The sequence below is a fragment of the Mustela erminea genome, chromosome 6 (genome assembly GCF_009829155.1).
Source record: "Mustela erminea isolate mMusErm1 chromosome 6, mMusErm1.Pri, whole genome shotgun sequence".
Lineage (NCBI taxonomy): Eukaryota > Metazoa > Chordata > Mammalia > Carnivora > Mustelidae > Mustela > Mustela erminea.
In genome coordinates, this window is record NC_045619.1 from 52,991,239 (window position 1) to 53,018,873 (window position 27,635).

General features: G+C 35.4%; 1 protein-coding gene across 1 annotated transcript in view; it reads right to left on the minus strand.

The window, feature by feature from the left end:
• Positions 1-27,635, minus strand: part of LOC116593234 (ovostatin homolog 2-like) — a 45,886-nt gene that overhangs the window by 17,927 nt on the left and 324 nt on the right. Inside the window, exons 2-20 of the mRNA XM_032347209.1 lie at positions 27,231-27,414; positions 26,562-26,718; positions 24,927-24,979; positions 24,553-24,573; positions 22,065-22,233; positions 21,509-21,593; positions 17,955-18,072; positions 14,479-14,590; positions 13,074-13,183; positions 12,577-12,735; positions 11,377-11,604; positions 10,526-10,580; positions 9,944-10,089; positions 9,403-9,552; positions 5,594-5,764; positions 4,614-4,761; positions 1,927-2,032; positions 863-1,091; positions 368-497 (exon numbers count right to left, since the gene is read on the minus strand). Coding sequence (XP_032203100.1) covers positions 368-497; positions 863-1,091; positions 1,927-2,032; positions 4,614-4,761; positions 5,594-5,764; positions 9,403-9,552; positions 9,944-10,089; positions 10,526-10,580; positions 11,377-11,604; positions 12,577-12,735; positions 13,074-13,183; positions 14,479-14,590; positions 17,955-18,072; positions 21,509-21,593; positions 22,065-22,233; positions 24,553-24,573; positions 24,927-24,979; positions 26,562-26,718; positions 27,231-27,414 — 2,531 coding nt within the window. The remainder of the gene's footprint in view (positions 1-367; positions 498-862; positions 1,092-1,926; positions 2,033-4,613; positions 4,762-5,593; positions 5,765-9,402; positions 9,553-9,943; positions 10,090-10,525; positions 10,581-11,376; positions 11,605-12,576; positions 12,736-13,073; positions 13,184-14,478; positions 14,591-17,954; positions 18,073-21,508; positions 21,594-22,064; positions 22,234-24,552; positions 24,574-24,926; positions 24,980-26,561; positions 26,719-27,230; positions 27,415-27,635) is intronic.

Genomic DNA, 27,635 nt, shown 5'->3' on the forward strand with positions numbered 1-27,635 from the left:
TAGTTTTGCTCTACACAAGCATGAGCTACCAGAAACTAGATTATAAAAATGGGATTTTTAACTGAGGATTTTAAAAAAAGAGAGGGAGAAAATTATGTTTGTATAGAGGATGTATGGAAAATAAATGAAGACAATAAAAATAAGCTGGTTTTCCCCCTCACCTAATTCACCCACCCCAAGGATTAAGAGTATACTTATTGTGATGAGCCCTGACTAATGTATAGAATTATTGAACCACTATTTTGTGCACCTGGAACTAATATAACACTATATGTTAACCATACTGGAAATAAAAGTAAAAAAAAAAAAAAGGAAAGGAAAAAAGTTTGGCTTTCCATGAGAGATTGGCGTACACATAGCTGCTTACCCAATAACTTAGGTAATAGAGTCCAGACATATGTTTTCCTCTCTCCAGGTTGGATAACCTCACTGCCATTGTTTTGAGGGGTGCTGATATTTGCCTCAAAATCCTGAGATGCTTCCAGCTGAACAGAAATCTAAAAAAATCGTCATGCAATGAGGGTGGCACTCCAAACACTTTGCTGTTACTAATTCTCTTCCCATCTTGAGAAAATTAACTATTTTAAGTTAGCAAAAATTAAAGATACCAAATGACTTCTCACAAGAAGAAAAATAAGGTAGAACACACATCATTATGAAATGACATTGTCAAAGCGGTATTTAAATCTTTGCTGTGAATTCAAGCAACTGTCTTAATCTAAGGATTATGGAAACAGGTCTCATCACTTTATCGTACCATTTTGCCCTTGAGAATAAAAAGAATAAGGTGATATTCAGGGAAAATATTGAGGGATCTTTTGGCCTTGTAGATTTCATCTCTAGGTCAAAGGGAACAACTTACCTCTACACATGTGTTCAGATAGCTGAAGACATTGACAATCAGATCAGATTGTTCATTTCGAACAACTGAAAAGGGCAAGGTCATTTCAACAAAGAAAGGTTGGGAGATTTCCAGAGTAGCTGTTGATGAAATGCCAAATCCAGCATCACCATTCACACAGAAGCCATCTGCCTGCCACTGGGTTATAGTATCAGGGATGTGGAAGGACAGATTTGCCGAGCCTGAGGAACTAAGGAGAGATCATTGATGAAACGTATTCTTTGTCTCAGTGAGGAAACTAAATTTAGTCCAGAGCAAGCAAAAAGTTGTTTTTTTTTGTTTTGTTTTGTTTTAAAGATTTTCTTTCTTTATTTGTCGGAGAGATAGAGAGTACAAGCAAGGGGAGCATCAGGCAGAGGGAGAAGCCAGGAGCCTGATGCAAGACTCCATCCCAGGACCTTGGGATCATGACCTGAGCAAAAGGCAGACACTTAACTGACTGAGCTACGCTAATGTCCCATAAGCAAAAAGATTTTAACTGAAGGTTAAAAGTAAGCTAAAACGGTTAGACAGGGGATTGGGTAATAATCTTGAGAGCTGGATTTCTATGAAAATTATCCTTAAAAATACCACATTTCTTGGGGGCACCTGGGTGGCTCAGTTGTTAAGCATCTGCCTTCAGCTCAGGTCACAGTCCCAGGATCCTGGGATCCAGTCCCACATCAGGCTGCTTGCTCTGCGGGAAGCCTGCGTCTCCCTCTCTCACTCCCCCTGCTTGTGTTCCCTCTCTCACTGTGCCTGTCTCTCTGACAAATAAATAAATAAAATCTTTTAAAAAAATCACATTTCTTTAAACAGTGCATTTTTTTTTAAATTGAGGCAGTTTACATCTATCTGCATGAGATTAATAAATGAGAAACAATGCTATAGAAAAAATAAAATACATGGTCAGTACATACAAATGAATAGTATAATATCTTTTACAAATATGGCACTGCTTTATATATCCAGGAATAAAGTTTAAGAGATCACAACAAAAAGAAAATAGAAATAAAGACATGTAGGAGGGAAAACTCAAAACTCACTCGACACTGACGAGGTCCCATATCCATGTCTCTGGAAAGTTTGTTCTAACTGTTTCTCTTATAGCCTGTTCTGCATAGCCAAAATTCTCCTTCATGCTTTCGTGAGCTAAAAGGAAAAGAAATGCTTTCTTAGGAGAGAATGAAGGTATGGGCTTCAATAACACACATCTATTAGCCATGTGTTTAACCACACAATGCTTTGCTCCCGGAGCTCATTGTCAATAAATGTGCATCTCAACCAAGGCATCAGTATTCTGTTAAAATCTCTGTCATTATTAAAGACAACAACAAACAGACAAAAACAACAATCAGCCTACATTGTTCCTCCAAAACCAAATTTAGAGAAAGTGATGTTTATTCCATAAATGGAGTTTCTCATTTGAAATTCTGGTGTCTGCCAGTTCCACTCTGCTAACCTTCCCTAGAATTTCTAGTGTCATCAATATCACTAATTCTAAAGAACACTTCCTTTCACTTTCTTTGCCTCTAGGCTGTATTTGCAATCATAATCACAGTGTTCTTTTTAAATAGTCCCTGATCTTAGCCTCTGTGATGTCATATCCTTCTAGTTCTCTTTTTTTGCCATTCTCATTTCAAGATGTAATTTCTCCCTCTTTGACGTGTTCCTAAGAGCTGTTTTAGGTCCTTTTCTTTTCTTTATTCCCTGTTTCCCTACTGATATCCTCACACAGGACACCATTAAGTACGTGAGCTGATGTCTGCCTTCCCTCCCCCCACCTCTGTGTCTCCCGCCTGGACCTCTCTTCCGAGTTCCAGACTTATGCGTGTCATAGTCTTATGCACACATTTTTCTTTTCAGTTGCATTTTAGGCATTTTAAGTGAAACTCTTCCAAAAGCAAATGCATTATATCTTCCACCTACTACTCTCCAGTATTTCCTGTCTCCATGAAAGGTACCAAAATCCACTCACCCAAATCAGAAACTTAAGAGTTGTCCTTGATTCAGCCCTTCCATCCGGCATTTCCTATCCTAACCAATCTGATGAAAACTGCTTGAAAACAGCTCTCAAATCTATCCATGGTTCTCTATTTCCATTGCCTTTGAAACATTTATTTTATTTTATTTTTTTTCAGCGTTCCAAATTTCATTGTTTATGCACCACACCCAGTGCTCCATGCCTTTTTATGGTAGTCCAAGCATCACCCTCTCTCAATTTAATTAGTAGCATTTAGAATATTTCATACAAACAGCCCAAATCCCAATCTCCTTTTCCACAGAGCAGCCAAAGATAACTTTGAAAAACACATATTAGATTATTGGCTGAAAACTTGTCAATTGTGCATTATTCATGAAAATGAGTTCCAAACTCTTTAAATGCCCTACAAGGTCTCCACGAGCTGTCTACCCCTCTTGCTTTGGCTGTCTTCACCCTGGCCCGGAAGCTACCTTTCTGACATTCGGCATTTATTTTCTTAGCTATTGATATTTTCCTCCCTGCTTGGAATGCCCTTCTATCTCTTTCTGTGGTGCATGATCATTCATCATTGAGGTCTTGGTATAAATGCTCTTTCCTTCAGGGGGATATAAGAGGCCCTTGAGAAATTGAGAAATTTACATCTTCTATTCATATTCTTTGCATGTAATGTACTCTCCCAAGGCTTTTGGAATTACCTGTTTCATTGTAATACTTCCCTGTTAGACTAAAAGTTCCAGGACAGTAAAGATTAAGCTACTGCCTTTACAACATCTAACTCAGTGCCTATAACTCAGTAAATGTTTGTTGAGTGACTTAAAAAATGCATAACAGAAGAAAGATATTAAAATGAGTGACTTTAGGTTTCAGCACATTTTATTGAAAGATACTAAAAAGTTGAAATGTTTCTGATAAGGCTTACTGACTATGGTGTCATCGAGGAGCAGAAAAGTGGAAAGCTTCAACCGCTTGACTAGGATTCCAAAGTGGTTTCAAACTCGACTTTCTAAGGCCTCTTGACTACCCCCTGAGTCCACACTTGTATAAAGTTGTCAGGTCTTTCATTTTTCTCAAGTAGTTTCTGGTACTCACCTTCAGGATTAGCCCCACTTCAATTAATGGACTAATTCAACCTTACGTAGAAGGAATTAAGAAAGTTGTTCAAGTATTTTCAGACCTGGAATTCAGTTTTGATTTTATTTCTATTTTGATGACTTGTTTCATTTTGCTTCTCTGACTAAATTTCTGTTTTGAAAATCTGCTTAATTCCCTTATTCATCTAAGACTATGGCTGATTTTTGTGCTTACAGGCTCTCCAACAGAAAATGGACTAATAGTTGAACACACTTCTCTGATGCCAGCTTTTTGGCTATCTGGGAGTTAAAATACCCTTTCTCTTGAATTATGGTTTATACATAATAAAGGTATAAGGGCTCCATCAGGACACCTCATTCTCAAGTATCACACTCACTTATAATGACTGTCTTTCCACATCCCTACACACTGCCAGCTTCCTATGCTCTTCCTTTCATAGCTGAAGCTAATTCTTCTTTTTAACAAAAACCAAACCAAAACAAAAATCATTTCCGGTCTGCCTTATCCTGCTTTGTTCACTTGCAAGATGTCTAGTTGTAGCCAAAAACATGGTATAATTCACACCCAAATCCCAATTTGTATAGTTTTATCCCAAATATACCCAATTCCATGATTTCTTTTAGCCATCTCTCAGACACAAAATTCTAGATTACTCACACGCAATTCTAGATGGGGCATAACTATACATTGGTGCATATTCTTCTGAGGCTAGATACAATGGCCCAGGGAATGGCAGCCTTCTCTCCACTGAACATACTTCTGGTTTCCGATAATGAAGATTGGTAAAGACTTTCAGACCCATAGCCTTCAAAGAAAAAAACAGCAAAAGAAAGTTGTGCTTTCTTTCATGTTAAGACCCAAAAAGACCTATCAACTATACTATAATCATAAGGAGATGACACAAAAAGGTTTCCTCTGCTAGCAAGGGTCTGGGATTTTAGAAGTCAAGTCACCACTATTTGATGTATGGGAAGTCTTTAATTTCGAAAAAAAAAATGATAAGCACTATGGCTTATCTAGCATTTATGTGCTAGGATTTGGATAAATATTTTAAATCATTCCCCACTTAATTCAAAGGGAAAAATACTTCTGATATAAGCACTATCATCACCCTAATTAACACCAAATAAACACACACACACACACACACACACACACACACACACACAGAATGCAATCAGTCTTTTGGAGAATTGGGACTTAAGCTAAAGTCTGCCCAATTATATGCCCCTTTTCTTCTATACCTTTGACCTCAATTGTAAAGATCCTTTTGTAGAGGCCTCAGCATATCCAATGGATAGCCTCAGTATAGATAGAGTTTGGAATATATTTTAGCTTCCTGATTTGATGAGTTTTGCATAACATCTCTTGCAATAAATTGAAAACTGCCTCATTACTTTAAACATAAAGTTTTTATATCTTTACAGAAACTAATTTATTTTTTAAAAAAGAAAAATCAACAAAAATTAATATCTCCTTTTTATAAGACAATTGCAGAGTGATCTTTAAACAAATTATGGACACCAATCTCCAAGAATAGGAAGAAAAGCACACAATTAATAAGACATAGATATGAATTCTGAATACTAAAATTAAAATTGAGATGAAATAATTTTTAAAATCTTAAATGATCTTACCCTGAGAATATCATAGATGTCTCCATCACCATAATTGCTTACAGGTACATAATACAAACCATTGTAAAACATATCCTTTTGAGGAATGCAAGAGTCAAGCTTGCCATCATCAAGGTTGAGCCCATGATGGAAATAACCATATAGTTCTATATTTGGAAGTAGGCTGTACACCTATGAGAAAAAAATCACATGGTTCCCAATGATTTTAAGCATTCCTTTTATTTTGACAAAATTGGCAAGTTTTGTGCCATTATAAAGAGGAAGAGGGAAAATTAGAAAATCATGTTTCAACTATCACACCAATATTGGTTTATGCAAAAAGTATCAATGGATGCTAACTCTAAGAAAATTTCGAGGAGGAGCAGGGTATACAAATAGTTTTAATAAACACAAATTGCTTATTAGTTGAAGGAAGAAAATAGCCCATGGAGATATATGGAAACATATTTATCAGGTAATCAAAATTACTATCACCAATGATGGGCAGATGGATCTTGCATACCTTGAAAAGTGCACAGTATCATGTATGTGGTATTCTGGACAGAGATGTATAATCTTGCCCCAATCATGAGAAATATCAGACAAACTTAAAATGAGGAACATTTATCAAAAACTACTTAGGTGGTTTAGTTTAGTCTGTTAAGTCTGACTCTTGGTTTTGGCTCAGTTCATGATCTTGGGGTCATGAGATGGAGCGCTGTGTCAGGCTCCATGTCATGGAGTCTACTTAAGTTTCTCTCTCTCCTTCTCCTTCATACCCCTGCTTATACTGTCTCTCTAAAAAAACAAAAAACAAACAACCCTCCCCACAATACCCCAAGACAACAACAACTACAACAGCAACAACAAAAACCCAAACAAATAAAATATTTGGCTTAAGTTCTCCAAAATATCAATTTCATAAGGGACAAAGAAAAATTGTGTTCTAGGTTAAATGAAACTAAAGAAACATGAGTACCAAATGCAGTATGTTATCCTGTCTTGGATCTTGTACTAAATTAGGAAAAATATGTGGCAAAGGGGACATCTGATCCGAAGTATTGAATCAATGTTTAATATTCTAAATTTGACAACTGTATTATAATTATGTAGGAGCATATCCATGCTCTTTGGAAATGAACACTGACATATTAAGGAATAGTGTAGCGTGAAGGATTCAACCCAATCTCACATGGTTTAGGAAAAAAAAAATGGAAATGCTATGTATATATATGTGGGCATGTTTGTGTGTGGGGTGGTGGGAGGACAGAATGAGAAAGGGAAAACAAATGTGGCAAAATGCTAAAAATTGGTGACTGTGGTAAAGAGTACATGAGAGTTCTCTATAAAATTCTTACATCTTTTAAAATTATTTAAGACTCAGTGAGAAGTCTGCTGGAGAGTCTATCCTCTCCTTCTGCCCCTACCAAAGTAAAAATCAATAAGTAAAATCTTTTTTTTAAAAATGAGGACAAGGGCACCTGGGTGGCTCAGTGGGTTAAAGCCTTTGCCTTCGGTTCGGGTCATGATCCCAGAGTCCTGGGACTGAGCCCCGCATTGGGCTCTCTGCTCAGCAGGAAGCCTGCTTCCCTTCCTCTCTCTCTGCCTGCCTCTCTGCCTACTTGTGATCTCTGTCAAATAAATAAATAAATAAATAAAATCTTAAAAAAAAAAATGAGGACAACTGTATGGCTCAGTTAGCTAGGTTTCTGACTCTAAGTTTCCACTCAGGTTATGATCTCAGCATTGTGAGATTGAGCTCTGAGTCAGGCTCTGCTTAGTGTGGTCTGTTTGAGATTCTCTATCCCTCACCCTATGCCCCCGACCTGGGCTTTCTCTCTCTTTCTCTCTAAACTAAAATAAATAAATAAAATCTTTAAAACTATTTAAAACTAAAAATTAAACTTACATAATATTAAAAGTAGAACAAACCTTAATAATATGAGTTGGAATACACTCATTTATATAACTTTGCTTGATTTACACTGTTAATATGGCTATAGATAATAACCAAGGGCAACCTCTTTTGGCTCTAATATTATATTCTCATTCTCTTGAATCTTCTGGTCTGGTGAAGTGCTTCTGGAATTTTCTATTGGTTGACCTTTAATGGTTTTCCCTCAAGGTGGTTTTTCTAAGACGTTGCTACCTCCAGTTGTAGGAAGAATGGGCAGAAGCTATTTAGTTTGGCTCCATGAAACTCTTAGAAAGTGTATATTTATTTTCCACACTTACAGATACGTTTATCCTTTATTTTTTGATCCTTTTCTAACTGACTTTGAAATCAGTTAGAAGCTTCTTAGCACCAATAAGAAATTTATATGTATTTAACTTTCACAAGTAGGGAATGTGGGAAAAAACACAGTTTATGTTATGATTAATCATTATTAATATATTGTTATTAATTAATTTTTATAGTTCATACTTAAAACTAGATGTACTATAGAATGTTAAAAGCAGAAAACAAAATTGCATTTTTCAGGGAGATCTCATTTGTAACATATATATACCTTCAGAAAACAGATTTAAAAATAGTATCATAAAGAGGCGCCTGGGTGGCTCAGTGGGTTAAAGCCTCTGCCTTCGGCTCAGGTCATGATCTCAGGGTCCTGGGATCGAGCCCCACATCAGGCTCCCTGCAGCAGGAGCCTGCTTCCTCCTCTCTCTCTCTCTGCCTGCCTCTCTGCCTACTTGTCATCTCTGTCTGTCAAATAAATAAATAAAATCTTTAAAAAATAATAAAAAAAATAGTATCATAAATGTTCATTTCTGTAAAATAAAGGTCCATTTTGTGAAATAAAAAAGTCTGAGTGATAAGATTATGAATGATTTTGAATATTTCCTTCTTTATTTCTTTGTGTATTTTGCACATTTTCTAAACTACACAGGTGCTAAATGTGTCTTTCCAAAATAAATGTGTTGAAATTCTGATGCCCATTGTGGGAATTAGGAGGTGGAGACTTTGGGAGGTGATTTGGTCATGAGGGTAGAAGAGTAGAGAATGAGATTCATGGCCTTATAAAAGATGCCTGAGAGATGTCTCTTGTCCTTTCCACTATGTGAGGATACAAGAAATCTGCAAACCAGAAGAGGGCTTCACTGACCATGCTGGCCCCCTCATCTTAGAATTTCAGCCTCCAGAAGTGTGAGAAGTATTTTTGCTGTTTATAAGGTATCTAATTTGGGGCATTTTTTTTTTTTTGGTAGCAGCTCAAATAGATTAAAGCAATAGGTATATTTAATAATAAGAAAATATTTAATTTATTAAATTAGTTGTAAGTAGGATCATACATCTCAATATTTATATGTTCTTGTATTAAAAATAAAGGGAAAATATCCAACAGTTATTAATGGGAATAATTTTGATGTCTCAAACTCGAGAATGGCTGGTCTGGAAATGCTTATGACAATACAAGATCTGTTCATAGATAACAACTTTGGGTGCTATACCCAAACTTATCCTTCAACACAGAGATTTAGCTCCAGGTCTCAAGAAAAATCAAACATGTAACCCATGAACAAAGGAAGAAAATATTTGATATTCTCAGTATGTTCATCTCAAATGAAAACATCAGCCGAGGATGCCTGGGTGGCTTAGTCCATTAAGCGGCTGCCTTCGGGTCAGGTCATCATCCCAGAGTCCTGGGATGGAGTCCCGCATCAGGCTTCCTGCTCAGTGGGGACTCTGCTTCTCCCTCTGCCTGCTGCTCCCCCTGCTCATGCGCTCTCTCTCTTGCTCTCTCAAATAAATAATCACAATCTTAAAAAACAAAAAAATATAAGCTGAAGGGAAGGAGTCCAGATGAAAATGAGGAAATCAGAGAGCTTACACTTTCAGCTGACAGCTGTTGTTCTGATTTCAGCAGAAGGACACTCTTATCCACAGCCCGGAGTGCACAGAGTGAGTCAGGGGCTGCTTGTAGGTAGAGACTGGTGTTGGACCCGGGTAGCCCCTGCTCCTTAGAGAACTTTATGCTAATCTGCAATGGAGGAAGAAAAGGAGAGTAAGATCATTTAAAAAATAAGTTGAATAAATACGTTTGAATGCATTCAAAATAATTTGAATACATGCGATCTTTTCCAAATAAATGTTTATAGATTTCTGTATTTATGTTTCTCCTGCCCGTTCTCATCCTTAACTCTCCCTACAAGGACATCTTCACGTTCCTCCTCTCATTCCAGGATTGGCATTGCTACCAAAAGTTATTCATTCTGCTGGCAATTCCCTTATCCCTAATAATTTAATTATACCAGCATTTACTCTGAGATCACCACATAAAGGTGATAGTAATTATACTAGAAGACAACAGGAAGAAAAGTGCTCACTGCTCTGCCTCTCTCAAGACAAGCAAGAAATAGAAGACACATCACCTTGTTTTTAAAGCACTTGTCAACCTGGAATCTGGCACTGTCGGCCACAATTTCCCCACTGGGGTGAAGGGTGTAGACAAGCATGACAGCCACAGGAGCCAGGTCAGCACTGATGTCGATCGGGAATGAGAAGCTACCATTCCAGGCTGTGTGAATAGGAGACGTCATTAACCAGTACAGTGCCCGAAGTTTCCAGGTTCACTGGCTACACTTAGCTAAAAGAGAATGGCTTATGGGAAGGAAGAGCAAATTGGGCTTTATTTTAAAGGCAAAGTACTTAAATAATGGAAACTATGTGCACAAATAAAAAAGACTGCACAATTTAGGCACTAAGAATGTTTGGGTTTTGATCACCACTTTTCTCTAGTGTGCTTGATGACCTGGCAATAAAAGAAGCAAGTAGAAACCTTTCTTTGAAATCGTTGGAAGGAGACCTTGGGCTGTACTACTGCTTTCCAGCCACTGATGGTTAACATTAAGTGCTCTTCCTAACCTCTTGACTCTATCCCTGTAACATTTCCTTAAAAGGAAAGAAAAAATGAAAGCAGAGTACATAGTAAAAAATGAATGCATTAAGTATGCCTTTGTTTCTGATTTCCTTCTGTCCGCTGAGGAAGATAGCTCCTTTCACCATCACCTGTGTAGAACAAAGAAAAAAAAAAAGAGTAACATCACCCAATTCACAGATATTAAAAATGGATAATGAATGGCTTAACGAGAATTCTATTCCCAAGAGAAGGTAGTTTCTGTGAACAAGTGTGAAACATAGACTCTGCACAACTTGGAAAAGGACACAGAAACTATGATTAATTGAAAGCCCATTATGCGTTAGAAACTTCATGAATGATACACAGTGTACTGTGCAAGGGCATTTACAGTACTCTGAATTATTTAGACTGGCTTTGGGTAAGCGAAGTCATTTCACTTCTTCACCACCGTTCCCTTATTTGTAAAATGGAGGCATCCTTGGGGGTGGAAAAGTCTATCTCTTCCACCTTTCAATATTCTTTATAAGGACAGAATGGATAAATATGGGGAAAGAACCAAAAAAGCGAATTCCTTTTACTGCTTATCAAAATGAGCAGCCTTGTGCCTTACTTTCTGGTATCCACCGAACATTGCAGTCTCATGAAGAATCATAAATGCTTGGTATAAGTTATAATCAAATGATTAAAATTGTAGACCTGAATAGCAAGTTTTTCAATCTTAGGGAAATTGAAATTGCCTTGGATCTTTTTATGTGTTTGTTGGCTTATGTTTAGGGGTTCGTTTACTAGTTTCTGTTTGTTCTTAATAGCTCCAATATCATTCCCAGCAAAGTGAGAAGGTCGACTCACTCAGATGCCATGGGATGATGGACAGACCCGTTCCAACCTGCCCTGTGCTAAGCAGACAACTAGACAAGACCCAAGGATCCATCAACTGAGACTTACCAAATAAAAGAAGTTGATACTTGAATCATCCCTATATGCTTCCCCGTTTAGGGAGTAATGCACAGTAACAATTTTCTGTTGGTTGCATCTAAGCTGCTTTGGCTCAGGAACAATCTTCAGGAAGCTATTGGTTCGGGAGTAAAAGCGTGAAACTGAGAAATGAGCGTCCACATACTCAGGTGTTAGCCAGCTGGAGGGATGGCAGCTCATAGGTCGAAGGTATGTGGCCTGATAAGAAAAGGAAAGCAAAGGATCTTAGAGCAACAAAGACCTTTAAAGATAGGGATTATTCCAGAATGGAAGGCTTCTTAACTCTTCAAAGTAGGGAGGAATCTTAGCTTGTGGGTGACGTTTCAAATATCAAGTTATTGGGAGTAAAATAATAATAACACTTTCTTCTTTTTTGTATATAAAACATGACCATAATTGTATGTATATTTTATTAGACCTATGTTAATTTCTTTTTTCTTTGTAATTGAAGTCAGGGGACAGCCTACACCCTGTGTCTTTCAGCTATCTATGTGCACGGACAAATTGTTTAACTCCAAAATTCTGTTTAAGAAGCCGAGAGATATTGGGGAGGGTAGGTGCTGTGGTGAGTGCTGTGAAATGTGTAAGCCTGATGATGTGTAAGCCAGGGGCAAATATACTTTATATGTTAATTTAAAAAATGGGGGGAAAAAAAGAAAGAAGCAGAAAAAAAGACATCATAGTATCTTCCCTATTTATGCATCAAATGATCAAAGGGGAAGAAAAAACAACTCAACTGCATGAACTCCTTCTAGTTTCTCAGAGGAAACTATTGATTGGTAGACTTTATAACAACATCCTCTCAAATAAGTTTTCTTACATATAATTTAATAAAGAACAAGTATATAAAATACTTCAAATTTTAAAACTTTGTTAAGATATTTTTAAAAAAGATTTGTTTATTTTTAGAGAGTGGGGAGGGGCAGAGGGTGAGGGACAGAGAGTCTTAAGCAAACTTCACACTGAACACAGAGCCCGAGGGGGCTCTGTCTCATGATCCTGAGACCATGACCTCAGCCAAAACCAAGAGCCTGATGCTTAACTGACTGGGCCACCCAGGCACCCCTAAAATATATTCTTAATACAAATGATCTTTTAAGCAATTCCTAATGTTCAAAATCCCTAACACTCAAATACGTTGTGGGATCCTGTCTACTTTTGATGTCTTACTTTCAGGTTGAATGCTTGATCGAATATATCTGAAGTGTCAATTGAGAAAGGAGCTTCCCCATTCTCATCTGTGGTGTAGTTTCCTATAATCCTGTCATTGAGCTCCAATTGCAATAACTTGTCCGCCATCGGCACATTATTAGGACCGGAAAATTTAAGCTGTGCAAAAATAAATAAATAAATAAATAAGTTTTAAAACTCAAACATCACATTTCTACAGAGAAGGAATTTTTCTATGCCCTAATGTGATTGTTGACTTGTAATTTTATGAAATTTCTATATACAGAAATGTGTTCTATTAAAAGATACATAAAATGGAAACAGATACAATTTTATCTATTGCTTTCTTTCACCCTGGGACTTTTTCCTCGTCTGTCAGATGCAGTAAGGCTACAAATGTGTTACGAAAATAGGAAAAATATCTCCAGAAACTTTCAGAGGGTAATCCATGATCCCTGAAAAGGAAAAGAGAATATATATTTTTAAGTTAGACCTACAGTTCCAAAATAAGAAATTCCTCTTCTATAGAAAGGATCCATGTTCTCAAAGCTCACACTCCCAAGCAATTGAGTGATAAAAGTAGAAGCTCTTTCACTGATTTGCACACCTGTAAGAAGTGAAAAATAGTGTGAGGGAGGAAAATTGTTTGATCAAGACTCAAAAGAAAGACCAGCTTAGAGGACATGGCAAACTTCTGTACACAGAATGACATTCTTGTTCTACACTGAAAGGGGAGATGTGGGTGCTTTGGAGCATGTTCCAGAATGCTCCATATCTATGTAGTTATAGTATACATCAAACTGAATAATGAAAGTGTTTGAATCAGAAGCAGGAGAAAATGCTTTTAATTTCCTTCCTCTCACCATTCTACTCAGTTCTGGCTTGTAATTCCTTTTATGACACAATCTCATAGGCATCTCAAGAATAAGGTTTTTACTTCCTTTAAACCTTTCCTTAGCCTTCCAGATAGCTATGCTTTTAGATTTTTGCCAGATAAGAACAATACCTGAAAGCAAAGTAAATAAAAATGCACTATGGTATCAGCAAACTATGTGGTAAGCAGAGGTAAACATATCTAGCTAAGTTATAATATGAATGTGACAAACATTCATAATGAATGTCACACACCTTTGATCAAATACCTTTCTATAAAGCACTTTATAAATAATATTATCCTAATCATTTTTGAGTAACAAGAAATAATTAGTAATTGAATCTGGTTTTCTCCATCCCAAATTAATTTTCACTTCCCCCTTTTTCTTTTTGATTCTTTATTTATTGAGCACTAATTATGTGTAAATGTCACATTAATATTTTACACTTGCAACTGTCTCCACTTGTATCAAATTAGAGGTTGACAAACTTTTTCTGTGAAGACAATCTCATAGTTATTATTCTAGGCTTTGCACCGCAAGGTCTACAGCTATTAAACCTCGTAACCACAGCTTTTAAGCAAGGTTAACATATGTGGTCCTGTTCCAGTAAACTTCACATCAGTAAGTATGGAACTGGATTTGACTTTCTAGATATAAATCGTGATCTCCTGCATTAAATCAAAGACTAGACCCTGGCAATTGTTTATCAACTGATTTACACAAAGTTAAAGAGAGATCTATAATTTATTAGCTTAGCTCTACTACTTCAGGAGAAACTGCCTTGTTCTGATTGATGCAGGCACAGAAGCAGATATAAATATGTAGCATTTACATAATTTGTTTATTTTACATATTATGTAGAAAGTCTTTTCAAAAGCAACCTTCAGGTTGACCTATTGACAAATATACTCTACTTGACAATGTGGAAGAGTGAATGATCTCTATTTGGTGAATATTGCTAACTCGATAAACTTCTCTCCAGTGAGCTGCATATATCCCCAGGTTGCCCATAAAATGTGGTCATTACCTGTCCCAAATTCCGTAACTGTTCCAGTGATATGAAATGACATGAAAAATTCTGAACGGTAGAGTTGAAAGACTTTTGTGTTTACAGTTTGAGTGTTACAACCGTTTCTCAACTGAAAAATGAAGAGAAGGTATAACGAAAAGGTTAGGGATTAAAAGTCTTAAAAGGATGTAGAGTTTTAGCACAGATTTCTAACTCCCTCACACCACCCCATAAACTTGTTGAATGACCAAGAATTACAAAAGAAGGGGTGGGATTTCATCAGCAACTAAAGCAAGTTAAGGAGGAAATGTATTTTTTATAGATTTACCGAAAACAATGTGGATGGAAACAAATTAAAGAATGAGTCTCGAACTGAATGATATTTTAAGAATTAGAGATTAAAATCATCTTGAGTCTTCAAGTGTGTAACATCAAAACACTTTTTAAGGTAAACTGTTCATTTAAAATAAGGAAAAATCTATGGATAATCTTTCATTAGTGACATCAAGAATCAGAGAAATATAGATTTAATTATATTATAAAATAAACAGTGTCTATTAATTCTAAATTTAAAATATTAGAGGGATATAGCAATTCATTTGATTCTCAAAACTACCATATGAGCTAGACCTCCACTATAAGGATGAATAAACTGAAGTAGAAGTAGGTTATATAATCTGCCCAAGGTCACACAGATAGAAAGTGGTAGCTAGGAATTCTGATTGGAGAATATGCGCTCCTCTAAATTATCAACTATAACATTAATTATAAAAAAGAAAATTTTACTTCATATATTTACAATTCAAATTAAAAAGAAATGTAAAATGTCATCAGAAGAATCTTAAGTGCCTTGAAACTAAGAAAAAAATATTTTTCAGTAAGCCCTGAGACAAAGAGCTAAGAATCTCAACATTAATACCAAGGAAAAAAGTGCTTTGCATGAAAATCCATGGTATTAAGCTATGGTTAAAGGAAAAGGTAAAACACAGTGTGTGTGTATGTGTTTTTTTCCAAAGGGTTTTTTGTTTGTTTGTTTGTTTGTTTTTAGTTTGAGAGAGAGAGAGTGAAAGAGAGAGCATGAGCAGAGGGGAGAGACAGAGGGAGAGAGAGAAGCAGACCTTCCTCTGAAGAGGGAGCCCCATGTGGCTCAATCCCAGGACCCTGGGGTCATGACCCTAAACTGAAATCAAAGAGTCTGAGGCTTAATCTACAGAGCCACCCAGGAGCCCCACACAATGTGTTTTTAGCAAAAAGAAAGAACTAACATTTTTTAAAACCAACAAAATGAAATTTTAGAGAAAAGAATGAATATGTTGAAAATAAAAATACATGATTTAGGAACACAAAAATAATATCAGAGAGAAAATAATAAAATGCAAGTCAAAGAAAGGCCAGTAAAATAGATTAAACTTTTATGAGCATGATGTAGAACAAAGAGGGAGAGCAAAGTTGTATAAGATTAGGTGTGAATACAACTGACCATCCATTTGGAAGAAAACAAAATGTTTTATTTTAGAATATAATCTAAAACTGTTTTATGTTGATTAGAGAAATGTTTAAAATCTTAAAGTGCTTTAATAGCTGTATATACAACATGGTGGTAGGTGAGAACTTTTTCTAAGGCCGAGAACTTATAAACATTAGGAACTTTGATATTTCAAAAATAACACAGTCAAAATTGGTATTTAAATAACAGACTTAAAAGATTTGCTTAGAGGATGGAGGGTAATATTTATAATAAAAGAAAGTTGCAATTTCACATGAACAGGAAAAACGGATAATTAAGAGTTCTTAAAAGAACAAACTCAAACTGATAACAAGAATATGAAAATATGCTCAAACTCAAGTGTAATGCAAATTAAAACAAATTTCTATCAAAATGGCAACATTTTCAAAACCGCTATATATATATACAGATGAGAGTAATTTGGGAAATATAGTGTTCTCACATGTTGCTGACAAGAATTTGAATGCTTAAAAACTTTTTGGAAAATAATATAACATAATATTTTTAAAAATTAAAATTGTATATATATATAATTGTATCTATCTATCTATCATCTATCTACTTTAACTCATAGAACCCACCCCAAGGAATCTATATCAAATAAGTAAAAACACTCAGATGATAGTTTTAGCAGATTATTTACTGCTCTATTTTCACAATGGGGGAAAAAGGGCATTAGCCGAGAGAAGACCTATCACTTGGTAAAATAGTTAATTAATGTACATTATAATCACACCATGGGAAAATGTGCTGCTTATGTGGAAGAATTCCACTCAGCCTTTCTTCACCTGCATTCCTCTCTAAAAGAATTCTGCTTGTCCTGACCAAATATTGATATTTACCTAAAGGATGTTCATCACTTTGGTGAGTAACTTCAGGACAATCAGACTTAAATTATAAACTGAACTGTATACAGATTTCATGTTCAAAGTCCAAAGTTGCTTCTCAAACAAATGGGCAGAATTGTTTACTTACGTGAAGATGCTACAGATTGGGAAAACAGATCATGCTATCACAAATGCACCTCAAATTTAAAGTAATACAAGTAGATACTCTGAATTGCTGGTGTTTGCAAATGAACTTTTTCCACAAGGACAGTTCTAGGTTGCATGGTGCGTATGATCAGGGATTCATTTATTTAACAGATAACTAATGATTCCACGCAGAAAGATCAGAGAGGTCAGTAGACAGTATATAAAGCAAGACAGCCAGTAAGATTGTTCACATTTGACAATTCTATGAATTCATCGGGGGGTAACAATCTACATGGCCTAGAGAACAAGAGACTATTGGAGGATGTTGTACTTGCTCTTCGTTCTTCACTTTATCTAGTTGAAACCCCCATTATCCGCAAAATGAAAATAGTGCTGTTAAGTTCCTCTTACAAATGAAATTGTAGAGGCCGAGGGCAGGCTTCCCCAAACGTGCCACTTCAACATATTGATTATTTTAAATAAAAGTTACTTAAGAAATAGCCAGTGTGAGGACACGCAGACCCTCGTTGGTACCTGTGAAAGCAGGAAATAGATCTCCTATATGAAAGGCATGGCCACTGCACTAAAAAGTAAAAAGACATTCTTATCCCTAGAGAGAACAGACCTTGAAGCGAAGAAAGCTATGGAAACAAATCTTACTTTCTTTCTAATCTACTACTTCAGACCAAATTCCGATTAAAATTCCTTACTAATTAAAAGCTCCCAAACATCTGTTTTCTTTATCCTGTCAATTCCTCACAAATTTATTGTCTAAAAACTATAAAAACTACCTGTCTCGGTCACTGTGTTAGATCTCAGTTTCATTATGGGACCTCCATGTGCACCTAATAAAACTGTTTCGTGTTTTTTTTCCCTCCTGTTAACCTGCTTCATGTAAATTTAATTCTTTGTCCAGTGGAAGACCATGAAGGGTAGAGGGAGAATTTTTCCTTCTCTACAGAATGAAATGAACAAGAACATTTTTTTTTTTAAATAAACATGATGATCTGTACCTGTGCAATAAACTGTTCACATATTTCATTGTTGTTGTTCTCACAATTCCCAGAGGAAAAATATTCCCTGCACACCCGGATTTGGGCTTTCCCTTGCACAGGTTGGCCATATGTGTACCTGGTAGGAGGAAGTATACATAATTATAGATGAACAATACCATGGGAGTATTTGATGGGCTTCTTCAGAAATTATATATGAAATCTGTAGTCTAGGACTATTCCAATGACCAAATTCAATTGCGATCCTCATCTATTAGTGCTATCTTCCCCACGGAATTTGAGTTAAATTAGGCACATGATTTTGTTATGAGGATTCAGCTGCTTTGTAACAAATCAAACTCAGGGGGCACCTGGCTGGCTCAGCTGGTAGAACATGTGACACCTGTTCTCTGGGTCCTGAGTTCAAACCCCATGTTGGGTCCAGAGCTTACTTTAAAAAAGAGAAAGAAAGAAGAAGAACAACAACAAAAATCAAATTCAAGGTAAGGTAGAATCTAAAATCTCAGTAAATCAAATTTAATGATTAAATTGATTTTTTTAAAATTATATTTTAAAATTATATATTTTAAAAATTATATTAAAATTATATTTTAGAAAAATAATAAAATTTGCAGCACTTTTTTCTTCAGCAGAAAATATAAATGTATATAAGTAACACATGAATTATTCAGGATCTTAGAATCTTCTAGGTCAATACTGTAAACAACAATTCTCATTGTGCATTTCATAAATGTAGAAGGTATGGAGATTGGCATAAACTAGATAAACTTTAATGAAACGCATAACATCTTAGGGGTAGGGTTAAATAAATATCTCACTTTCTCCTAAAACACACAAAAAACTACAACACATTTTTTTAAAGTTTCAGTTAAAGGCAAATACAGTTGATTTGAGATTTTTTGTTACTTAAGGATTGTTTCCACTAACGTTTAGAAAAACAGTTAATAAAGGTGAGATTAGTGAATAATAAAACTGAATATAATTCCATTTACCAATTATAATAATTTTCCTAATTGTTGGACACTCGTATATACCCGATGTTTACATAGATTCTCATTTATTTTTTTAAGTGACCCTGAGATGGAGATGTATTATCTCATGTGCAGGTTAGTGAAATGAGATCAGGCAACGCACTTCTCCACACTGTAAGATGTGAAATTGAAATTCCATATTCCATTCCATCTTCCTCTCTTCCCATAGCCCATGCTCTTCACACTCCACTAGTTGGCTTTTCTCTATTTAAAAATTCTCAGTGCTTTTGAGACTCAACCTAAATCACTAAAATCATCTGTGAGCTGTAAATATCAATTACATGCAAAATAGAGGGAAAACTAAGATCAGGGCACAGATGTTCTACCTGCACATGTCTTATAGTTCTTCTTACTGTCTTTTGCTTATGAAAAAAAAAAAAACCTCTCACTGTAGTGTTATCTATGGGTTAACACAGGCTCATGAAATATGTAGCTCAAATTTTTAAACAGATCATAAAGAATAAATATTATCCCTTTGTGATTTGAAAAGTTTTTGGTGGATACCAATGCAGTTTATTAAAATGCCTTTGCCTGTAGTCAAGTTTTTCTTCCTTCTAAAAGCTTAATTCATCTTGGAAGTTGTTGGCTAATATAATCTGATGTGCTATTGTTTGTAGCTGTCCCAAGTTAAGTCCCAGGGAATACTAAAGAAACAATGCACAGAACACAGTACATACACCCCGAAGGAGGCAACTCCTTCACTCCTGTCCACTCCTGGACATCCTGATTTCGTTCCTCCTGTTCCTGCAGCCTGCCCACAAATAGCCTTGTAGCCAGCAGAGCTTCTGTGGGGTATCATTACTGCTGATACTGACATACTCTTTAATGTCAAATTTAAGTGGGATGTAATGTTAAAGAAGGGTCAAGAAGTCCCAATTCTGTATCAGCATTTAGCTTAGTAAGTCTCTTATGAAGGCGTTACTTGATAAATATGTTGGCTCTCCTGATACGAGGTTTGAACTTTTTTAGCATAACAATGGGCAGATTAATTATAGGTGTTAATCTCATTAATTCTGGCTTCCGGTATGGTTTTACTAGTAAAATTAGGTTAGGACCCTGGATTTTTTAAAGCTTATATTGATTATTCCCTTATTTTTAACACATGTAATCTCCATCTCTCATATATTACATTTATGAAATTCTGGCACATGTCAGCTACTCTTCCTTGAAACAACAACAAGAAAAATATTGTTATGATTTTCCTAGAGTCCAAAGGACATTGTAAAAAGTGTCAGCCTTTTACCCAATATGTCCTTAAAATACTTTGAATAGTCTCAAAATAATTTAAAAATATTAAAAAAAATTTTAAATACTTTGAAAATACTCAAAAGCAAATAATTTCCATGTCCTCAATTAAATAAACAGTTTAAACAAATACATCAAATATTACATTTTTAATTGTTTACATAAATTATAACAGAGGCCTTGGTTAGGACAATACCTCTGAAGCCAAATAGCATTTGTCTAAATCCAGTGCTAGGTCTGCCATCCAAAAGCTCCACTAATTGATAAATTATTTTAATTCTCTGTATCTTATTATCTTTCTTTCTAAAATAGAGTTGATAGTAGCTTGTGTTTTATAGCACTGTGGTAAGAATATAATGATTGCAATGCTCAATGCAATAATCAGCATTCAGTAAATAGTAACTATATTAAATATTATCAGAAACTTGAGAAAGGCATCACACTTTTAAAAAATGTAAGACATTAGAAACAAGTTCTCAAAAAGAAAATGAAAATTTCTCAAATCATATAGGAATTCTTTTTGCATTAAGAGGATTCAAATTCATCCTAATTAAATTGATAAAATATCTTTTTTCTCCCACTATGACATTTTCAAGAGTTTCTTTTCTTTCATTTATTTTTTAAATGAAAACTCCAATTATGGTGATGATTTAATGAGGCAGGTACTTCTGTATCAGTTGTTAGAATTGAACGCTGACACAACTATTTAGTGGGTAATATGGCAATCAAAACCTGAAAGAGCATATACATTTTGTTTTGATAATTCCAATACTGGACATCTTTATTAAGTAAATATTTTTTAATTCAGAAGTTCTTATACACTTATACACAAAGACATAGGCTATAATAGTATTTGTTACTGGGAAAACAAAATCAAATTTCTTATGTGTTATATAATAAAAGAAGAGTTAATTTGGTATGACCTTATAGTGATATGTTTATGCAGCAAGGAATTAGGATTTATGAAAGTGTGGCTGAGTATGAAGACATGTTTTCTTAATTACAATGGGTAGAAAAGTATGATTGCAGTTGTGCAAAATATTCACAAAAGTTTGGAAGAAAATAAATCACAATGCAAATGGCAATTGGTAGAATTAATTATATGTAATTTCTTATATTTTTCCTTATCTCTTTCAAATATTTTACAATGAAAATTCATGACTTCTCTAATAATCTTAATGTAAGCAAATAAGTAATTAAAGTTACATGGTTAATTTCATTTCTCATTCTTTCTGAGCTTTGTATTGACCTGTGTAGTCAAATTTCCTTAATACTTACTTAGCACATACATTCACTTGGAATTCATCATCCGAAATAGTTATTGTTTGTGGTGCACTGACCTTAACTTCAAATTTGGGTAACACTGGAAATACAAAGAAACAGACTTCAGTTCCTACAATCACTGGTGAGAAAAACTTAGAGCAATCATGTAACTAAGTACACCTCTGTGCACAACACTATCCTATGTATGCATCTATATAAACCACAATTCAACTGCCCCAAATTATGTGTAAGTGATAGTGTCTTTCCTTTCTCTTTCCTGCTCTCAGAACACCACATTTTATTTATTTTAATCTTTTACATCATGTAGAAGATTGTCTGGATTGTAGAATATATTTCCTTGGTAGAAGAGTCAGAGGTTAGAATCAGACGATGGGACCAGGAGTGAGGAACAAGAAAAGAAAGATGATAAAGCAGAAAACCCCAAGAAAGGAAAATGACAGAAAACTAAATCAAGCCTCATTGACTTTTGCTTAAATCTAACATAAAAATTGTTTTGTTGAGTCCTTTGAGCTCTACATTTATACAGAACAACCAAGCAGTATTTGGTTACCATATCTATCAACAGTAAATTGGTGTGTCAATGTATTTCCTGATTTTCTTCTCACAAAAATAGAGTAATCTCCAAACATTGGTTCTGAAATCAGTTGGAAGGAGAGTTGGGTGATATTTTGAGAAGAGGTCACATTTTGCCATTGGAAAATTCTATTGTTTTGAGGATCCTGGAAATAAAAAAGAAAAAAAAATCAGAGGTCATAAAGAGTATTAGTATTTCCTTCTTTATTTTGGGTATGTTCTGTAGTTATTGTAAATAAAGAAAACTACCATCTTATTGAACTCATATCTCACACTGTAAATATAACATAACTTTCTCAAGGACTCAGATTTAATTAATATTAATATTCAGCTGATCTAGTATATCTCTAGTAAGCCCCCAAAAGATAAGAACAATAACCTGTAACGAGCGCTTTGAATTTTTATCTTCCTGAACCAGAGCTGCAAGTTAAAAAATTTAAAACTCAGTGTGTCTGCTCCAGTGGAGTGTTTTCCAAAGTAGAGTAGACCCACACCAACAGATGCATAAGGAGGTATTTATCCTCACAATTAGTTGTCCCTGGTGTTCATTTGGTAAGTAAATTGGTGATGAATTTTTACATTGCATGCAACAGTGGTTCAATGGAAGTTCTACAATAAAAAGGGTTGACACAAGAAAAAAGAAAGATAGGGCACCTGGGTGGCTCAGTGGGTTAACCCTCTGCCTTCAGCTCAGGTCATGATCCCAGGGTCCTGGGATCAAGCCCACATCAGGCTCTCTGCTCAGCAGGAAGCCTGCTTCCTCCTCTCTCTCTCTCTGCCTGCCTCTCTGCCTACTTGTAATCTCTGTCTGTCAAATAAATAAATAAAATCTTTAAAAATAAAAATAAAAAAAAAGAAAAAAGAAAGATAGATAATGCCACCCTTTCTCCTTTATTTGCTTTTAGTATACTGCAGCTTATGTGAACCTGGTTCCATAAGTTTGTTGATATCATCCAGTTGGGAGTAAAGAACTCCTGATAAAAAGGTTTCTACAAAGAAACAAAAATAGTATTTACTACTCACTTAGTTTTAATTCTTTTTCCTTTCCTCTATGATTAAGTCTAGAAAACTAAATTAATTTTCCATGCAGCCTTTCAGTAAGGATTGCCCATGACCAACTGTTGGCCAACTGAATACAAGTAGAAGTCACTGGGAGATTATTTCTACAAGAATCAGATGCAGCTGGCATTGAGAATAAAACAATGCACAGAGGATGGCAGGGAGGTTAAGTAGAAGAAGCCTGGATCCTTGGTAATATTATGCTGTTACTGTCCGCATCCCAAAGCACCTACAGTTAGACGTAGCAGTTTGTGAAAACAATAAACCTTTTACTCTCTGAAGCCAATGTTAGTTAAGCTTTCAATTGCTTTCAGACACTAGCTGAATTACCATCTGAAAATAGTACTACTCATGGATTACTAATGACGTATGAAAATGGCCAACTTGATATTTATCCTACTAGAAGGATGAACTATTTGCCACCCATATAGCAGAGTCAAAAAAATTCAAATTATAAAGAAGCTTATTTGAAGTAGGAATTTACATACATGTTTATTAATGATGATCTCAATGTAACAACATTTAGACTGAGTTAATAGTGATGGTACATATTGCATGTAGAAATTAAAATGCTTATGTTGGAGTTGATTGATACAAATGATTTACTGACAGACATGAGATTTGAAATGAGTTTGAAAGTCACACTGCAATAGAGATTTGAAAGCAAAGCATCCATTTTGTAATAATATCACCTAACTTATTTAAAATCTTTACACGTTTAGGTTTTCTATTTCCTTAAGATAAGATGTGATTAAATTAAGGTTGAAAAGAGCCAGTAGCCCAAACCAAGCAATTTTAAATGTAAACCTCCCTTAGAAGGAGCCCAATCTTTCATTTTCCCTGAAAACTCATTATGGTGCTTGCCACACAGGACCTCCACTAAACATGGCAGCCCTTCATACATCTTCATCTGATGCCTTACACTGCATATGTAGATAAAGGTTTTTTTCCTCCTTATTTCAGTTATCTTAATTTCTAACTACATGGAATTAATCTGAATATTTAAAAAATGAGTGCTTTCAGAAAATATTCACTTACTTGTAGAACATAAGGAATAGCATGGAGGACATTTGAAGAAGGAAGGGAAAATGAAGGGGAGGAGATCAGAGGGGGAGACAAACCATGAGAGACTGTGGACTCTGAGAAACAAACTGAGGGTTTTGGAGGGGAGGGGAGTGGGGTGATGGGTGAGCCCAGTGGTGGGTATTAAGGAGGGCACAGATTGCATGGAGCACTGGCTGTTATACACAAACAATGAATCTTGGAACACTACATCAAAAACTAATGACGTTTTATGGTATGGTGACTAACATAACATAATAAAAAAATAAATAAAATTTCAAAAATAAAAAGCGAGTGCTTTCAGAAAATAATCTTGAGAAATTGTGATAAAGTAAATCGCTTACCTGAAGTGTGATCAATGGATACTGAAAAGAAAAAAAAATGCAGGTTAATATTGTATTTGTAGACAAATTTCTACAATGAAGCATGCCAAGAAAACCCCAAATGCTGAGGGAGATCCTGAAGTCAAAAGCAGGTTCCATGCAACCCATTTCCCCCCTTATATTATAAGAAGGCCTAAAAAAAAAACCCTATCAGTTAGCTCACTATAAAGGGAAGTTTTAAATTTGGCGGTCAGCATTGAAAGTATACCTGTATAGCATTCCATGCTAGAACTGATTTGTGTACTTATGGAAAACTTTCTGATGACACTTTACACAGCAATGGATTTGTTTAATTTGCTTCAGGTTCATTGTACCATTCGAATTATTGAACTCACCAAATCCTCAACAGGTTTGAACTTGGTATCCAGTGTCACAATGCGAATTTGAACTAAAAGAAAAGAGGAAGAGGGGACAATATTTTTTCTTGTTATTTCCTTTCCAGGTATGATTGCTTATAAATAGATACAGAAATTAATCACCTTGCTACTATAGAATGCTATACGCCCTTCTCCCCTAGCTCTCACTTGACCCTTTGAAATTTGGGTTCTATTTGGAACGATCTCTTATTAATACATTTGTAATTCCTCTGTTGTCAATTGCTTTGTTATTATTACCAAAGCTGACACTAGCTGCTGCCGCCACCAGAAACTTCTACCCTAATGGCCCACAGGGATACCTTAAAAATTGGTGATGGAATTAATCATAGAAAGACAAATGTGAAATATATATAGTAGAAGCTATATTCTTCCTATAATTTTCTTGGAAAATTTATTAATGTTAGCAAACATTAAATTAATTTCAGCAGAATTCCAGAAAGACCATTTTAACTACCTTTGTATAATAACTGTCATCAAAGCATTTTAACAAGCAGATAGAATGCAATGCAGCAAAAAAATCTCACAATATGAATTCTGTTTTAACTCTTTTATTTCTTTTAAATTAATCATACAAGTACATAATTTTAGAAGATAATACATAGATGCTGTCATCCAACCCCTTAATTTTACAAATGAGAAAACTGAACATCTCAAAGAGCTGAATTTACTTGACAAAACCCAGTAATTTATCAACAAACTCAAAACAAGACCACATCCTTCAGAATCCTAGTTTGGTGTTCTTTCTGCTGCCTTTTACTTAATGCAATAATAAAGAAAATTAGAAGGACTCTGCTTAGGTTATCAGATTTGTGATGATTTCTACTGGTGTGAATAATAATAATAATAATAATATCATTTGCAGAGTCTTTACTGGGTGCTAGGTACTACTTTACATTGACTATCTTATTTTATTCTCACAATATTTCTGCAAGTGAGTCATTTTTAGTATCTCTGTTCTAAAGAGGAAAAGAAATGAGTTTAAACACAGGTTTAATTAGCTTGCCCAACTGGTAAATTATGGAGAAACAAATGAAACCAAATAATTTTGTTCCACGTCCCATGCTTGTAGTGATTGTATTATGGAAGTCTGTCATTAGAATTTTTAAGCAGCAAAAGTGGCATGGGTGAGTTGAAGAAGTGAAGCATTCAATTAATGGAGTTGGAGGAAACTGTTTCATAACTGATCTAGATAAACAGTAGAAATTCAAGAAATCCACAATCCCGTAACTTTAATTATTTATTTATTTATTTATTTAATTTCTTTTCAGTGTAACAGAATTCATCGTTTATGCACACACCCAGTGCTCCATGCAATACGTGCCCTCCCTAATACCCACCACCAAGACTTTATTTATTTGCAGAGAGAGAGCACGCGTGCAGGAGAGAGGGCACAAGCAGGGGGAGCATCAGGCAGATTGAGGGAGAAGCAGCCTTCCTGCTGAGCAGGGAGCTCCATCAACTGAGCCATCCAGGCATCCTGATCCCATAACATTTTAAATTGAAGACTCTGACATTCATGTGTTTGGATTGCTCTCAATCTGAGGATGTGCTCCTGAGGCCAGTGATATGAAGGAAACACAAACACTGACTTACCATTCTCTCCGGGTTTGTAGATGGGTTTATCTGTTTGCATGAAAGTTACTGTCTCCTCTGAAGTGAGTGCTACAGATCTCCTCTCGAAGATTCTAAGCGTCTCTCCCTTAGCCAGCAATGTCACAAAAGCCAACTGCTCAGACGACTTCTGAGAAACCTGTTTATGTTACAGAGCAGAGAATGGGAAAACAATTTTTAGACATCAAGCTTGTAAACAATGTCTTAATTTGGTTTCTCAAGCTGAGAGCTTCCAGAGAGTAAATTATTTCTTAATGGGAGATATGGACTCCACTTTTTACAATTCTTTTATTTAAATAGCATTAGGGCATTTTCTAATAAACTTATTTTTATGCCTGCTAATCTTCTGTTTTCTTTTTTCATTGCCCCGAGTCCCAGTCTAGCTTCTCTGTCTCTGGATTCTCTTTCCTCATATTGTTAAATGGTTGTATCTAAAAAGAAGTGATTGCATTTTATTATCACTTCCTGTGAAAGAAAAATGGCAATATTTCACAAATTTTGTTGCATGGGTTCCTCTCAGGAATTCTCTAATTCCACTTCCTAGCTTCCACAATTCATCCCAAATCAAGATTTATCTCTCCTAAAATGATTTTTATGTCATAATTTCATCACCCTAACAGAAAATCAGAAGGGGCAAATCTAGTGCCTCACCTGGAAATCTGCACAAGCATAAAAGTTATCCTCTTCCACAGACTGGTCAAAAATAGTGGTATTGTAGCCATCAGATTCTAAGACGACACTCAGGGATACAGATTCATTGAGATTTGAAAGGTGGAGACAAGCCTTTTCGGTAGAATGACTCTGGATCACGGAGGAGACCCATAGTATATACTGTCTACACAAAGAAAGTGATCAACACTTTAAACAAGCCAAAATGCAAAATATGAAAACAATTTTGGCTTATTGAAATATTCCTGAAATATTTTCATGGTATTACATACAATAAACTTGTATTACAGAGAGGGTTATCTTAAGAAAAAGATGACAATTCCCTTCTTACACTTGTTTAAAATTTATAAGGCAAACCAGCACTCAGTCTCAGAAGTTGAAATGGTG